Raw genomic sequence first — 16,125 nt, 5'->3', positions numbered from 1 at the left:
TTGTGTGTAAGCTCACATGGGTTTATTTTTCAGCTGAGAGGGTCCATAGCTATTCATTACGTTATATAATAGTACCATCTCCAAAAAATACTGAAGAACCATTGTTTTTGATATTGTCCCATGTCATATTAACAACGGAATCACTTTAAGCAGTATAATGAACAGTTACAAAATATCATCAATAAATCTGTGTTTTCAAATGATACAATTATGTAGTCATTAGTTAAGTGAGTCCTCTTATTGACTGAAATACTTAACATACTTTCTTTTAAACATATGAAGTTTCTATTTCACACAAATTCTACCTGATTCTAAACACATCTAAATGTTTTTAAGCACACAGTTTGTGCCAAATAAACATAATTTTCATACCTATCAAAAATGTGGCACACTGAAGGTATAGAAATATATGCTTTAAAAAAAAGCAAGAATATTTAAAAATAACAGATAATACAAAACCTAATTTTAGTCACTCAAATGTTACCATCCTACATTCAAAGCCTTCCTGTATAAAATGGAAATAAGAGTTCTACTGTCTGGCTTTTTTTCTGTCCCAACGTGTAATGGAAATGATTAAAAAGCAGGAAGTTAAATGAAAAATAGACAGAAGGATCCTACTTAATCTAAACTACTGAGCTTATCATTTTTTTTCACAAAACAAAGTAAAAACTATGTATTTTACAAACCACTAGTATTCCAAGGAACACAAGTTTGGGAAATACCCCCTTAGGAAATTAATAGTACTCTTACCCAGATGTACGAAAAATATTATTTTAAAAAGTTAATTGGCAGCTCACCTAAAATACGTAATTACTCACTGTCCATAGGCAATAGCACATTTTACCAATAAATACTAAATACATTTGCTAACAGTGTAACTCAACAAATCATACCTGATGGTAATTTCTGCTTCATCCCATTGGACTTTGGCAGACGTGCTGCCCTCTTTGACCACTCCCAGCAGCGTGGCATGGCGCCCAGTTTGCTTGTGAACACACCGACCTCCAACTCTAAGACCAGCATCAACTCCTCCTATCACTGCCAGCACAGGCCACACCTCTATGCAAAGGGTCCTCAGCTGTGGCTCTGACAGGTCAGCAAGGCCATGCCTACTGTGTTTACCTTTCTCTTCCTCTTTGTTCTCCTTTTCTTCTCTCATTTCATTTTCCTCTCGGCTTTGAACCGAGCGGCTTTTCTTTAGCTTCTGACCTGATTCTTTAATACATATCTTAATTTTCTGTAGCCTTTCCATCATTTTTTTGTTAATGCAGTAAGTCCAACGGTCTGTTCGATGAAGGATACGAATAAGCTGAATAGTGGCCTCTGCCAGCACTGCAGCTACTGGACTACAAATAGGATCTCCTGGAAGGAGGTCTCGTGGTGTGCCACGCATCTGCATATCACAAATTTTCACCTATAAAAGAAAGGAGGGTGGCAAATGTGTGATTATTAATAGTTATCCTAAACTATTAATTCTATAAATCACAAAACTATAAATCTAGCACATGTAATCCCATGTGGAACTAGTATTTGGTCTCCTGATATATGTGTATTGTACTACTGGCCCTCAATAAGGAGTGAGCAAGTATTACAGCTCTACTAAAGTCAGTAGCAGTATGGGACTGAGAAATAAGTTACCCTATCATTTAAACCTTCTGCAGCCTGTGAGTAAGAGTGCTGTTGTGGTCACTCAAAAGATAGGTACAGACCAAGGTGTATGTGATTCAATTTGCTGTGCTGTGCTTAGTCTCTCAGGCATGTCCAACTCTTTGGGACCCCATGGACTGTAGCCCACTAGGCTCCTCTGTCGGTGGGGATTCTTCAGGCTAGAATACTGGAGTGGGTTGCCATGCCCTTCTCCAGGGGATCTTCCCAATCCAGGGATCGAACCCAGGTATCCCGCATTGCAGGCAGATTCTTTACTGTCTGAGCCAGCAGGGAAGTCTTAGTCCCCACTCCAAAAGTCTTGACTTCACTCTAATCCTTAAGACTCCAGAATAATAATGAGTCCTGGGACCATCTTATATTGTTTCAGAGGCACAAAGATAAAATCACAAGGCTATAAAATTGGTCACACATTTCAAATAAGACATAGAGGATAAAAGAAGAGAAGGGCCTGGGTTCAAATCTTAACTCTGTGTAATCTTCAGAAATTATTTAATCTCTCTAAACCTCAGCTTTTTCATTTGAAAAAAAAACCTGACACTAACACCTGTATCTATCTCTTAATATATTAAAGATTAGACTATGCACATAAAGTGCTTATCAGCACTTTGCTGTGTGCCAGACACACAGTAAATATTAAAAAGATAGTAACTGTTATTAGTATTGTTTCTATCAGATATTGAAGCCAGACAATGCTTCTGGGTAGAATAAACTGATTGATATAAAACCTACCTAAGGTTAAATTAATTCCTTCAAGCTTCACAGATGTTAGGGAGCAAGAGGCCATCATTTTAACCAGAACATACTAAGAACCTACTCTGGGCTATAAGAATATCACCAGGGAAAGGGATAAAAAGCAGGTACTGGGGTTCCTGTTTATTTCATTTCCAATTCAGTTTTGTTGGCCACCTGGTTCAAGAAGCAGTTCCACTATCTCATGAGTAGCTAGCTTGAAATTATATCTCCTTGAAAAATCTTAAAAATATATTTAAAAGGCCAAAATAAATGATAACTTTCATGGTTAGAATTTACCAAATCTATCATTTTCATCACAGATGTATGATATGTGAGACAGCTTGACAACTTCCTAAAAAATAACTAGAAATTCTGGGGACCAGACCTAGGCTATACTACATCCTCAAGTAAAAGGATGGGGTAGAAAACATATCAATCCTCACAGCAAGACCACGAAGAAGTTTCTCTCTGTGTGGGTTTTGGATTAGGAGGAAAAAAGTATTAGTGAGAGGGTATCACTTTAATACTGTTCTGAGGACTTAGGGTTCAAAATTACACCATCTACAGGGTCTGGAAACCCTCAGTGGAATGAATGAAAGGCAGCTTCCCCATCATAACTGAAAATTCCATTATTCACAGAATAGTATCTGACTACACTGAGGTTATTTTTAGATTCCTCTCTCATAGGCACAACTGCCAATGAACCAGATTATCCCTAAACTATTTCCTGTAATTCCTATAATCCCACATATGTTTGAAAGTTGACTCACTATATTCAAATGATCAGAATATCAAAATAGCGTCTTAAAAAAGAGTAAAGCTAATTTTAAAAAATAATCTAACCTTCTTCTGGAAGAGTAAATTTACCTGAGAAGGTATTTCTAATGATAGAGATAGCTTCTTGTACCTATAAAGTCTGTATGACGTTAACAAATATTAATAAAAAATAACAAATATTCTTCATGCTTAATTATGAAGGTCTGAGGTTTCATTACCTTTTCCCCTGGGTTGCTACTATAGAACATTACACATGGGTACAACTCTGCTGCATCCACATCTTCAAAAGCTAATTTGGGTTCCTATAGTGTGGCACAGGTGACAGGAAAAAAAGGAAACAAGAATATGTTTTAAAATTGATAATATCCAACACATATTAAGATTCAAAGCTCTTACGACACACAGTAAGTTACTAAATTCAAATCTCAATTATCCTTGCTAACCAAAGAAATTCTACGTATAATAAATGATCTTAATTTGTTTCTCTGTTACAACGGTCTTATTGGGATTTTACTATTGTCTTTTTCTTTTTTTTTTGGTTCTGATAAATATTATAAGAACCAAAAGGATTAGAGAAAAAGCAGAGAAGAGCAAATAAGCTGTAAACTGAAAAGCTAGCACTAACTGAGTCAAGGATAAGTAAAAAGAAAAACTCTATGACATAAATCACAGCAAGATCTTTTTTGGTCCAATTCCTAGATTAATGAAAATAAAATAAACAAATGGGACCTAATTAAACTTAAAAGTTTCTCCACAGTAAAGGAAACCATAAACAAGACAAAAAGACAGCCCTCAGAAGGGGAGAAAATATTTGCAAATGAAGCAAATGACAAAGGATTCATCTCCAAAATATACAAACAGTGCATGCAGCTCAGTATCAAAAAAAAAAAAAAAATCAAAAAATGGGCAGAAGCAATCTGGCATTCTGTGATGACCTGGAGGGATGGGATGGGGAGAGGGGAGGGAGGGGATGTATGTATAATTATGGCTCATTCACATTGTATGTCAGAAACCAACACAACGTTGTAAAAATTAAAAAAACAAAAAAGAGTTCAGGAAAAAAAAATGGGCAGAAGACCTAAATAGACATTTCTCCAAGGAAGACATACAAATAGCCAACAAACACATGAAAAGATGCCCAACATCACTAACTATTAAAGAAACACAAATCAAAATTACAATGAGGTATCACCTCACACTGGTCAGAATGGCCATCATCAAAAATCTACAAACAACAAATCCTGGAACCTGAGGGACAGGACGGGTGGGAGATGGGAGGGAGGTTCAAGAGGAAGGGGACATATGTATACTTATGGCTGATTCATGTTGATACCTGGCAAAAACCAACACAACATTGTAAAGCAATTATCCTCCAATTAAAAATAAGAAAAAAGAATACATGAGAAAGCTGAGACCCTGGAGAAAAAAAAAATGCTGGAGAGGGTATAGAGAAAAGGGAACCTCTTACACTGCTAGTGTGAATATAAATTTATACAGCCACTATAGAGAACAGTATGGAGGTTCCTTGAAAAACTAAACCTGGAACTACTATATGACCCAGCAATCCCACTATCAGGCATATACCCAGTGTTATGGGGGTTCCTCTATGGGTTGCTTTCCTTCAAATTTATGGCTTTGTTATTCTGTTTATGACCTTAAAAGTAAACACTTTAAACAAACAAAAATACACATGAACCCCAATGTTCACTGCAGCACTATTTGCAACAGCCAGGACATGGCAGTAACCTAAATGTCCATCACGAGAAGAATGGATAAAGAAGATGTGGTACATACATATGAAATATTACTTGGCCATATAAAAAAAAAGCATGAAATAAGGTCATTTGCAGAGACATGGATGGACCTTGAGACTGTCATAAAGAATGAAGTCAGAAAGAGAAAAGTAGATATCGTACATTAATGCACATATATATAATCTAGAAAAATGGCATAGATGCAAAGCAGAAATGGGAACACAGATGTAGAGAACAAACGTATGGATACCAAGAAGGAAAGGGTAGAGGTGGGAAGAATTGGGAGGTTGGAATTGACATATTTACACCTCTAAAAATATGTACAAAATAGATAACTAATTAAAAAAAGAAAACAAAACAAGCAATGCTTCTGAATAAATTTCAGTACCTCTCCATTCTTCCCAAAGGAAATGGTCCTGGCTTCCATGTCTAACACACAGGTAATGAAATCTCCTTGAGTAAAGCTGGATAACGTCAGAGTCTGTTCTCCGTTGTGATAGAGGTTACCACTGTATGCCCGATAGAGCCACATATCCGAGGTAGTACGGTGGTTAAAGTCGTGTACTGGCCAACGAGAAACTCCAACACACGTGCCTTCATTACCTCTGTTTTCCTTCACAATGTAAAACTAAAATCAAGTAGTAATGTTCACTAATATTCAAAACACTTTTTAAAATACCATTACCCATAGAAAGCAATACTGAGGAATACATTTATAAAGAATTAAGCATTTATGAGAACATAAGCTTATTTTTAGCTTAAGTGAAAATAACACACAAATGAAACAGTTTCATCATTTTTTAAAGATTTTAAGGCAAATTTAATATTTACCAAGTAGTAATGTAGAATAACCTTTGAATATAACCTCTGAGTATTTATTTGAAATAAACAATTTTAACTTACATCTTAATTATGAAGTTGAGAAAGTACATCAAGTCCAGAAAACGAATGGACAGCTTCAATTCTTTATATACAAATTTTCTAATTACTCTCTTATGTATACTTCTGTTCAGGAAAGAGTTAATATAGCAGGCTTGAGACTGCTCTCTTTAAAAAAGCATGCTTATAGCAGTGGCTCCTTAGCAAGTACCTGGTAACTGGACTGGTAAACAGTTTCCTACACTGTTACAGAACTTTTCCTAAATGATTCAAGCAGCGTACCAGGACAAGAAAGTTTGAACAAACAATGTGGTTTACAATGAACACGAACTTTCCTTTTGGGAGTCTGGACTTTTAGCACATGCCAGGCAGAGGGTACCTTCATTACCAGTCTCCAGTAAAAATCTTGGCAACCAAGTCTCTAATGGGCTTCCCTAAAACATCACACACAAATGTTGCTGTATTTTGTTGGTGGGACAAGTGTGTGGTCCATGTGACCCTTCGTGGCATGGAGCAAACATAAGGAAGCCTGAACATGTACTCCTCTAGATGCTTCCTTTTCCCCTTATTATCTGTGTCTTTTCCCCTTATTATCTGGCTATATATCCTTACTACCTCTTATAGAAAACCCCAGTCATTGTGAATACAATGATATACTGAGTCCTATGAGGCCTTCTACCAAATCTTTGAACATAGGGGTGATCTTCAGGATCTCCAACACAGTAGCGGCAACATGAGCTTCACTAGAACAACTCTAAATCATTAAAATATAAGTACATATTTGGGAACAAGAGAGAACTGGGGAAAGAGAAACCTAATGGCTATGGGGTTACACTTTATGAAACAGCAGGTGAGTGGCTATCTATTGTGAGAGACAAAAGTTACCCATGGAATTCAAAAGCAATCGAGTCAACCACAGGAGGGTTGGCTCACTGGATCCCCTGGCTGCTTTTGGCCCTGTTAGTTAAATGAGGAGAAAAGAGCAGAAAAGTGTTGTTTTCCTCCCTAGGTAGGAAGAGAAAGGGCCCAAACATTTCCACACATGGGCTTTGGATGGGCCAAAGAATAAAAATAAGCTTACAGTTGCTCTCTCCTCCAGGTGGCAAGAGAAAAAGTTCAAAAATCCCTGAGGTGAGTTTTGGGTAGACCAAAAATATTAGAAGTGTATGTTGCTCTTTCCTCCAAGCAAGAAGAGATAAGGTATTTAAGTCAGTTCCCAGGGTGAAGCAAAGATTTAAAAAGAAGGAAGGAAGGAACAGGAGGGAAGGGGAGGGAAGGGAAGGAATGGGGGCAGGGGGGAGGAAAGGAAGAGATGAGAGAAAGTGTGGGGGGAGGTAGGGGGAGAGAGAGAAGAAAAGAAACTACTCCAGCAATTTTCTTTAGCCTAGAAGCTGCTACTACTATACTAGTACCCCAGTCCAACCAATTAACCTTGTAAATCCTAAATTTACTGCTAGGGGTCTAAGTAAACTTGAGATCTGAGAGCAAGGTAAATTTTACAAAACAGCTTCACTTCATGGCTACTGCATCTGGATGTATAATAAAAGATAGTGTAAAATGTTATATGGTGTAACTTCATAAATACTAAGAGATGAAACTAGTAAGTGAAAGCTGCAGAGGAAAAATGTTAGTGGCACACAACTTCCCTGCTTTTTGCCCCTGACAAGTATATTGGAATTTAAATTCTTTGAGTAATGGAAACAAAACAAGCCTCTATAACTAACGATTTTTTGTTATGATATTTGCCTATTAGAACCTCGAGAACAAAGGGAAACAAAATAAAGACTGGCAATCTCCACATAGAAATATACTTTGAGAGTTTTAAAAAGCAGTTGTTAGTTGCCAATTAGTTCCTGTAAAATCAGATGTCTGACCCTTAGAGTCTGATGATTTTCTAGCCTGCAATCAGCATTTTTGAGTGAGCAAATTAAATCTACACTTTAAGAAGGCAAAAAGATCTTAGTCACTTAGACTTAAAACGCAGCTGTCTGATCCTATAGCATTCTACTGCTACTCCCAAAAGTTGCAAGTTTTATTACAGAAGCCTCAATTCACAGCTTCCAATCCCTTGGTGCAGCCTCTAAGTTAAAACTTGATACTCTCTGCTATGGGCTGTTTCAACTCAACATGAGTTGTGTTCAACTAAAAGGAGGTACCAGCCCAACAAACAAAAATCAAATATTGGGACTGTTGAAGATTTAGTTGGTGTAGCCATAAACTGAAAACATCATGGATTCTAGTTGGACTGTCCAGGATTCTTATATATGCCCCTGGGAAAGGGCTTGTTCTTTTGATAGTCATCTAACTTGAGCTGCTGATTTGCTTTCTATTTCTGACATAGAAACTAATTACATTCTTAACTTCTATTCTTCCTGAAACCTGAAAGTTGGAGGAGGGCATTACTATAGGGCATATGATCCCTCTCGTCCACTCTTATAACAGATGGACTCTTGACCTCTTCTTGTGGATGTCCTATTGCTACTGACTTTTTCTTTTCAGCTTTTTGAACTAGTCACAGTTTCAACAGACTGATAGCTTGATTCTATGTCTGATACACAGGCCCTAGTAAGACAGATTATTAAATGAAGCTCTCCCCAGAAAAAGATGGATCTTTCCTAGGCTGTTCACTGGATAAATGGTTAGGATAGAAGAGGTAGATGGTGTGAAAAACAATTTTTTAATTGGGATTTTGTCCTGACAATTCCTAACCTTTCTGGTTAGGAATAAAAATGTTTGTATTTAAAAAAAATTTTTTGTGTGTGAAAATTTTTTTGTCCCTATTGCTTCTAACCCTTTTGGACAAAAGGGCTAGATGAAGACAAAAAACGATTCAAAAAAATATGAAGTTATAATTACTAAATGAGAAATACCGATTTTAGAATAAGGTAGGTGGGGAGGGAACCCAGGCCCCAGGAAGTGTAGAAGAATAGAGATGGCATAAATAATCACCATTTTTCACAACCATTCCTCCTCCTAGGGGAGGGAGGAACGGGGGAAAGCCATGCTGTTGAGAAGGTGGTTTTGAGCACTTTAAATTCAAACTGGCTTCTGAGCCTCCCATTATACCTAACAGGCTATATGAAGCAGGGGATGACTCCAGGTCCTGGGATTTCCACAGAACATCTCCAGATGTCATCCACGCTCTTAAGGCAGATAAAACGATGTCACAGACAAACGGAACTATTTAACCAACTGGCTTCAGAGACAGTCCCTCTGAAACCAAGAACTCAACTAAATTATTTAGACTGCAGTGAGAAAATAAGGTGGGAGGCCCCCTGATAGGAGATCACATCGGGGTCCTGTTAACTTGTTCTTCCTGACTACTGTACATCTTATAAACGCTTCATCTCCAAGGATACCACATACAACCTCTGGAATTATATTTTTTTGTGTACGTGCCCTATCCCGAGTCCTGAACTGGCAAGAGTTGTGCTGTGCTAAATTTATGGAAAAAGCCACATGACTTTTTAAGATAGATCTTTCTGATTAATGAGATTTATTTTAACTGGCTAAGTCTAAGACCCCTGAAGTCAATATTATAGGCTGGTCTCACCCTACTGTCTGAGGTCCTACCAGATAACAATATTAATTTTATTGTAGAAACACTGTGGCCAAGAGCCAAGGAGGTAGACTGTGCAACCAAAAGAAGTAACATAACAGGACTGCTATCCTTAGAAATGTCTACTTGCAATGTTGGTCCTTGGCTGGCACCTGGGGACTAGACTGGTAAATACTTCGCCACACTGATACAGTTTCCCTAACTGATAAAGGTGGCTCCTTGTGCTTAGACTGTATGATAATATGGTTTATGCTCAAAAGCTACTTTTCCTCTGGGAATCTAAAATTTTAGTATATGCCAGGCGGAGAGTAAGTATGTGACTAGCATCCAGTAAAAATCTTGGCCACTCAGTCTTTAATGTGCTCTCCCAGGAAGAAACATCACACATATGTTATCGAATTTTCATTGCTGGGGGCCCTGTGTGACCTCTCATGAAGAGATGATCATGATTTTTCAACTATACATTAAAAACATTTTTGAAAGAGTTACAAAAATAATACAGGGTTCTTGTATATCCTTCATTGAGCTTCCATTTATGTGAAATTATACAGTACTAGAACTTTTACATCGGAGAAGGCAATGGCACCCCACTCCAGTACTCTTGCCTGGAAAATCCCATGGACGGAGGAGCCTGGTAGGCTGCAGCCCATGGGGTCGCTAAGAGTCGGACATGACTGAGCGACGTCACTTTCACTTTTCCCTTTCATGCGCTGGAGAAGGAAATGGCAACCCACTCCAGTATTCTTGCCTGGAGAATCCCAGGGACGGCGGAACCTGGTGGGCTGCCGTCTATGGGGTCGCACAGAGTCGGACACGACTGAAGCGACTTAGCAGCAGCAGCAGAACTTTTACATAAGATGATTTTTTTAATAGTCTTTCCATTTAAAAAAAAATAATAATCTAGGAGGAGAAGACTAAAAGATAAAATGTCTTAATAACTACTTAGAATTCTACGCACCTTCCACTGATAGCACCCAGAAGTTACTCCAGTTGACGCCAATCCATATCCTTTTCCTCCACTGCCATGAGTTAAAATCTGTCCATTTTCCACTATGCAACACTGAGCTTTCTCCGGGTCAAAGGATACTTCTTGTATAGGAAGATTCTCATCTTCTTCCTCCAACTCACCCTGCTTCTACCAGAAAAGAAACTGGGTTAGTATTTTGAAGTAACTCAGATCTCAGTTAATACATATTCTAAGACTCCTTGGTTTGATTCCACAAATATTTATTATCTACTATATACCAGTTACTGTGCAGGCAATGGGAACACAAGCATAAATGCGGCATGGTCCCTGCCCACAAAGAGCTTATACCTCAGTCAGGCAAAAGAGAGACAAATAACACAGTACGACAGTGAGAGAATAAAAGAAGTTACATGACAGGTATAGCAGAAACATAAAAGTGTAAGTTTCTAACCATGCTTGGGAAGGATAAGGTAAGCATTCAAAAGAGGATGACTTCTGACCTCAATCCTAAATGATAAGAAGGCATTAAGCAGCTGATCAAAAAAAAAAAAAAAGAAATTTAAGGCAGTATGTACAGCACGTGTCAAGGCACAGAAGTGAAACAGAATTCACTGATCAGCATTCTGATTTAACATAATTGCAAGCAGTACTGAAGATCTGAAGGATGAGACTGAAAGAGAATAAGGAATTAGGAACAAAATCATGGAAGGCATTCTAAGTTTGATCTTTAGACAACAGAATTTCTACACAGAATGATTTATATAGAGGAACCCTGATCAGATCTATGTTTCATAAACATTGTTGTACCAGGAGTATACAGGATGAAAACAGAGAGAACAATCAGGAGTTTACTGAAATAGTTCAGGTAAGAAACACTGACAATGTAAAAATCCTTCATGTACTCAGTGAATATTTATTAAGCATCTACTATGTACTAGACACTATACCAGGTCCTATATATTCAGCAATATACTGGATAGATAAGGTCTCTGCTCGCACAGAGCTCATATTTTAGAAGATAGAGACAGAAAAGAAACAAAATATTAGGTGATAAATGCTATGCTGAAATTAAAACAGGTGATGTTTGTGGCATCAAAGAGTATTTGGCAACTGACTCTAGATTGTGGATTAGGAAAGGAATCTGAAGAAGTGATAATTAAGTCAAGACATATCTGAGGGAAGTATTCTAGGTAGAAAGAAAGCCAGACCAAAGCCCAAAGGAAGGAACAAGCTCAGTGTGTTCAAGAAACAAGAAGAAGGCAAGTTGTTCACAGTGTAGTTAGCAAAGAGGAGATAAAGGATGGAAAACCATTAACTGGACGGTTTTAAGCAGAGGATCAACATGCTCCAAGTTACCAAGTTAAAAGCTCACACTAGATCCTGTGTAGAGAATGAATTATAGGGAATTAACATGGAATACTGCATAATCCAGGTCAGACATAGAGTGGCTTGGAGTACGGTGATGGCAGAGGAATGAGGAGGTGGAAAAATTCAAGTTAAGTATTAACAGAGAAGTTAGCAGGACTTGGAGATTATATAGATAGAGAAAATAGGGTGTGTGTGATAGAGAGGAATCAAGGATGCTGCTGCTGCTAAGTCGCTTCAGTTGTGTCCGACTCTGTGCGACCCCATAGACGGCAGCCCACCAGGCTCCTCCCTCCCTGGGATTTTCCAGGCAGGAATACTGGAGTGGGTTGCCATTTCCCTCTCCAACGCATGCATGCATGCTAAGTCGCTTCAGTCATGTCCGACTCTATGCGACCCTATGGACAGCAGCCCACCAGGCTCCTCTGTCCACAGGATTCTCTAGGCAAGAATATTGGAGTGGGTTGCCATTTCCTTCTCCATAATCAAGCATGACTGCTTGGTTTTTTGGTTGATTCACTTTCTAGGAAATATGGGAAAGCCTGGGGAAGGAACAGACTATAAATAGAACTAAGGATGCTGCTAAGCATGAGATGCCTATTAGACTATCATTCAAGTGGCAAGGCAAGTAGAAGATGGGTATATAAGTCTGGAATTCAGGAAAAAAATGTCAAAAATGGGATTAAAGATTTGGTGATCAATGGCAAATGGGTCTGAATAAGGTTTGATGCTAGAGGAAATGAAATGGAATTAACAGCTGAAGAAAATAAGGGGTCTTAGGACCAAACCTTGGGATAGTCCAGCAGTTAGATTAAATAGAAGTGAAAGTCAAACTGGTAGTCACTCAGTCGTGTCCAACTCTTTGCGAACCCATGCACTGTAGCCCACTAGGCTCCTCTGTCCATGCAATTCTCCAGGAAAAAATACTGGAGTGGGTTGCCATTCCATTCTCCAGGAGATCTTTCTGACCCAGGGATTGAACCCAGGTCTTCTACATTGCAGGCAGATTCTTTACCTGAATCTGCCTCAATGGTCTGGGCCACCAGGGAAGTGCTAAAATAGAAGGGGAAGTACAAATAAAAGAGGATGAGAAGAAAAGGCCATTGTACTGGGATAGAAGGAAAACCAGAAACATCATGGAATCATGAAAACTAATAGAAAGACTGAGACAGCTAGATGGATGGATTCAAGCAAGAACGATTTAGGAGGTGAAATCAATGAGGTCTAGGGACCACACGGATGGGGAAATTAGCCAAGTCTAGAATTTCCAGGAATTTAGGTTTGAATAGCTAGCTGAATGTTAGTGCCACCAACAAAAATGGGATAGGAGGAAAAGAAGAAAAGTTTGAAGGAAAGACAACTGGGCTATCTATCATTCAAGTTCGCAAGGCAATGAATGTGGTGAAAATGGTCATGGTTATGACTGAGACTTCTAGAAAAGCTAAATACAGAACTCTGAGGAACACTGGAATTTGGGATGGAGACAAGGAGAAAGTCACACCAAAGAGATGCCTCCAGAGGGAATCAAGGATTGGCAGAGGGAATCTAGAGAAAGTGATGGTTTGAAAACAACAGAAGGCTAGAGTTTCCAGAGGTCAAGTAACTTGTGAGCAAAAAGCCATACACTGTATTACCAATAACACCTCTGTCATTATTTCGGTGCTTTGGTAGAAGAGAAACGATTGGGCTGAAGAGATGAGAAGTAAGGAAGTGATTTAAACATGTACAAGATTACTCTTCCCAGAGGCTTAGCAATGATGCATGAAAGAATATATAGAAAGCCTTCACTGATAAAAAATGTTATTTAGGAGAGTAGGAATAAGAGATGTTTACAAACTGAGAAAGAAATTCCTCCAGTGGAGAGGGAGAGAGAGTGCAGAGAGGAGACTGCATAACTGATAGAACAATGTCCCTCAAAGGAGAAAGGATCCAGAGACAGGTAGCAAGATATTCACTTGTGCTGTCTAAAGATACCTTTTTGGAAGAATCAGGTACCTGTAATTTTATTTCTTGTTCTTTTTCCTTTATCTGAATAGCATGTTTGGCCTGAGCAATGGGTGTCTCCCACATACAGTCTGACAGGAGGGAAAACAGGCGTTCCACAACCTATGTATTAAAGGAAGAAGAATGATAAAATCTGTAAAGGATTATTTAAACTATTTTTAGAAAAGATAAATCATGTAACTATAATATTAAGTCACCCGTGAGATTTAATTATACCAATGTCTGACAGCTACTTTGGGTAGATGCAAGCTAAAATGTCATTTTTTAGAAAGATGATTAACCCACTACAGAGTGGGTTCAACTGCCCTCATGTTGCCTCACTATATGGACCTCTGATGAGGCCATACAGCCTCACATCTTTCTCTCTCTAGATGCCCAAACATAGTAAGAAATTCTATAAATTTTCCTTTCATTCTGACCTTGAAAATATTCACTATACCAGCACTCTTCACATCTCATAACTAACTTAATTTCTCTTTTTCTTTGCTTGGAGATGAAAAAATTTAAAAGACAATCTCATAAGTGGAAGTCGTAGATGCTACTGAATAAATGACACATTTGCAAATGAAGACACTGTAAGTTTCAAGTCTGGGTGAATCATGTTGCAGATGTAAAGAATATCTTCTAATAATTTTAAAAATAGAAACCTGGGCCATCTGATCATCTTCTACACCAGATTCACAAGCTGGTAGCACAGCCTCAAGGACGTGAAGTGCAAGGAGCCTCGTTCTTAAGTTACCAACTAGAGGAATTCCTGGAGAGGGAAAAGAACATTTTCTTATTATAAATGCGACTTAAATTCAAAGTTTAAATAAACTTCTTGAAAAAAACCCTTGAGGCTGTTAGGTATTTAGGATGGAATGGACTTCACTTCAGCACATTATCATAAGAATTCCGGATTCATCCCATATCCATCAATGTATATGAATATTCATGTTCGTGTTTCAGTTTTTATGTATACATAAGGGAATAGTACTATAATAAACACCTGTGCCAAGTACCATGCTATGCATTTCATATACATTAATAACTCTGTTGATCCTCACAAATCCTACATTATATCCTTATTTTACTGATGAGGAAATTGAGGCTCAGAGAAGTAACTTGAGCAAAGCCACATGGCTCAGTAGAGACAGAAGTAGAATTTTAAATGACACATCTGTTAACCTCTAAAGCTCAGGCTTATCATACCCTTTAATTGCTTCTGACTGCATTTATGCCCTGATGGACCTACAGGGTTAATGGGAGAGAAAGCAGTTTGTATTTTTCTAAAATAAACAAATACAGAGGAAGGATACTGTTGCTCTTTTTTCTATCCATTACTATTACTAGGTTGACCAAAAAGCTGTTTGGGGTTTTTTGCACTGTCTTAGAGAAAAATCCGAAAGAACTCTTCTGGCAAACCCAATACAAAACAACCAGTAGAAATAAATTAATATCTGATTCTTCTTCATGCTCTAAGAACTTACTCAATATTATCATAAGCCTTATCTTACTAAAGGAGAAAAAAAAGCTACTATAAGTTATACTAGTAAAGAAAAACTAACGGGAAAATGCGTATAAACTTACTATATATAAGGCTAAGAAGCATAGTTATAGGAAGAACCCTGACTTGAACTACTGATCTGCCAATAGTAGTAACTTGTAAATGGCAGAGCTTTTAAGAAAATAAGAGAAAAGTAAGGCCTCTTTTAAATAAAATGCTGTTTTGTTTGCAGCACAGTTGATCAATTTTGGAAATTCTTTAAACATTTCTAACAACAAATCAATTTCTTGCCAGAATCTGTTACCACGATGACTGGGATAATTCTGTTGCAAGAACATTAACATTTAGTATGACTCCATTATATTGTATTTTTGCAGTTAATAACTGTAGCTATTATGTCAATAATAAGCTACCTGTATTCTTTTTGTTTATACACCAACCTTAAAACATATATAGAATCTGAATTTTTTAAAAATTGAATACATACAAAAAAGTAAAAAGAAACACTAATAAACTATATTAAAAATGTACACATATAAAATAACATGTACCATAGAAGACTACGTTACATTTTAGCACACTTAAGAAAGACTTGGGATGATGAAAAAGTTCTAGAAATGGACTGCAGTGATGGTTGAGCAACACTGTGAATGTACTCAATGTCACTGAATTGTACACTTAAGTGGTTAAAATGGTAAATTCTATTTTATGTACATTTATTTTAAAAACAATAAAAAGCAAACAGATTAGGAAAAGACTGACATTAATCTATGTAAGCAGACCAGAGTTTTAGGCTAAGAAGCAAGAATTATGCTTATTTTACAGAACTCTCATAGATAGCACACAACTAGAAGTTAAATCAAGGCAACAGAAATCATAAAATGATGAGAAAGAATAGAAAAATTCAGATCTGCATTCTGATAATCCAAGAATC

General features: G+C 37.6%; 1 protein-coding gene across 20 annotated transcripts in view; it reads right to left on the bottom strand.

Annotated features, from left to right (window-relative positions):
• The window catches only part of HERC1 (HECT and RLD domain containing E3 ubiquitin protein ligase family member 1), a 208,431-nt gene that overhangs the window by 65,664 nt on the left and 126,642 nt on the right, over positions 1–16,125 (bottom strand). For 13 of the 20 annotated variants that reach the window (XM_081507446.1, XM_081507454.1, XM_081507461.1 and 10 more), the window contains 6 exons: positions 14,353–14,459; positions 13,697–13,807; positions 10,328–10,504; positions 5,320–5,559; positions 3,396–3,479; positions 894–1,414 (listed from right to left, as the gene is read on the bottom strand). In XM_081507446.1, the coding sequence (XP_081363572.1) occupies positions 894–1,414; positions 3,396–3,479; positions 5,320–5,559; positions 10,328–10,504; positions 13,697–13,807; positions 14,353–14,459 (1,240 nt within the window). The remainder of the gene's footprint in view (positions 1–893; positions 1,415–3,395; positions 3,480–5,319; positions 5,560–10,327; positions 10,505–13,696; positions 13,808–14,352; positions 14,460–16,125) is intronic. The other 7 variants (XM_081507457.1, XM_081507450.1, XM_081507459.1 and 4 more) reach the window with 2 other exon arrangements.

Source organism: Giraffa tippelskirchi, chromosome 7, assembly GCF_054371585.1.
Source record: "Giraffa tippelskirchi isolate mGirTip1 chromosome 7, T2T-mGirTip1v1.2.pri, whole genome shotgun sequence".
NCBI classification, from domain to species: domain Eukaryota; kingdom Metazoa; phylum Chordata; class Mammalia; order Artiodactyla; family Giraffidae; genus Giraffa; species Giraffa tippelskirchi.
Note: the sequence above shows the minus strand (reverse complement) of the source record. Positions and strands in the feature narration are given on the sequence as shown.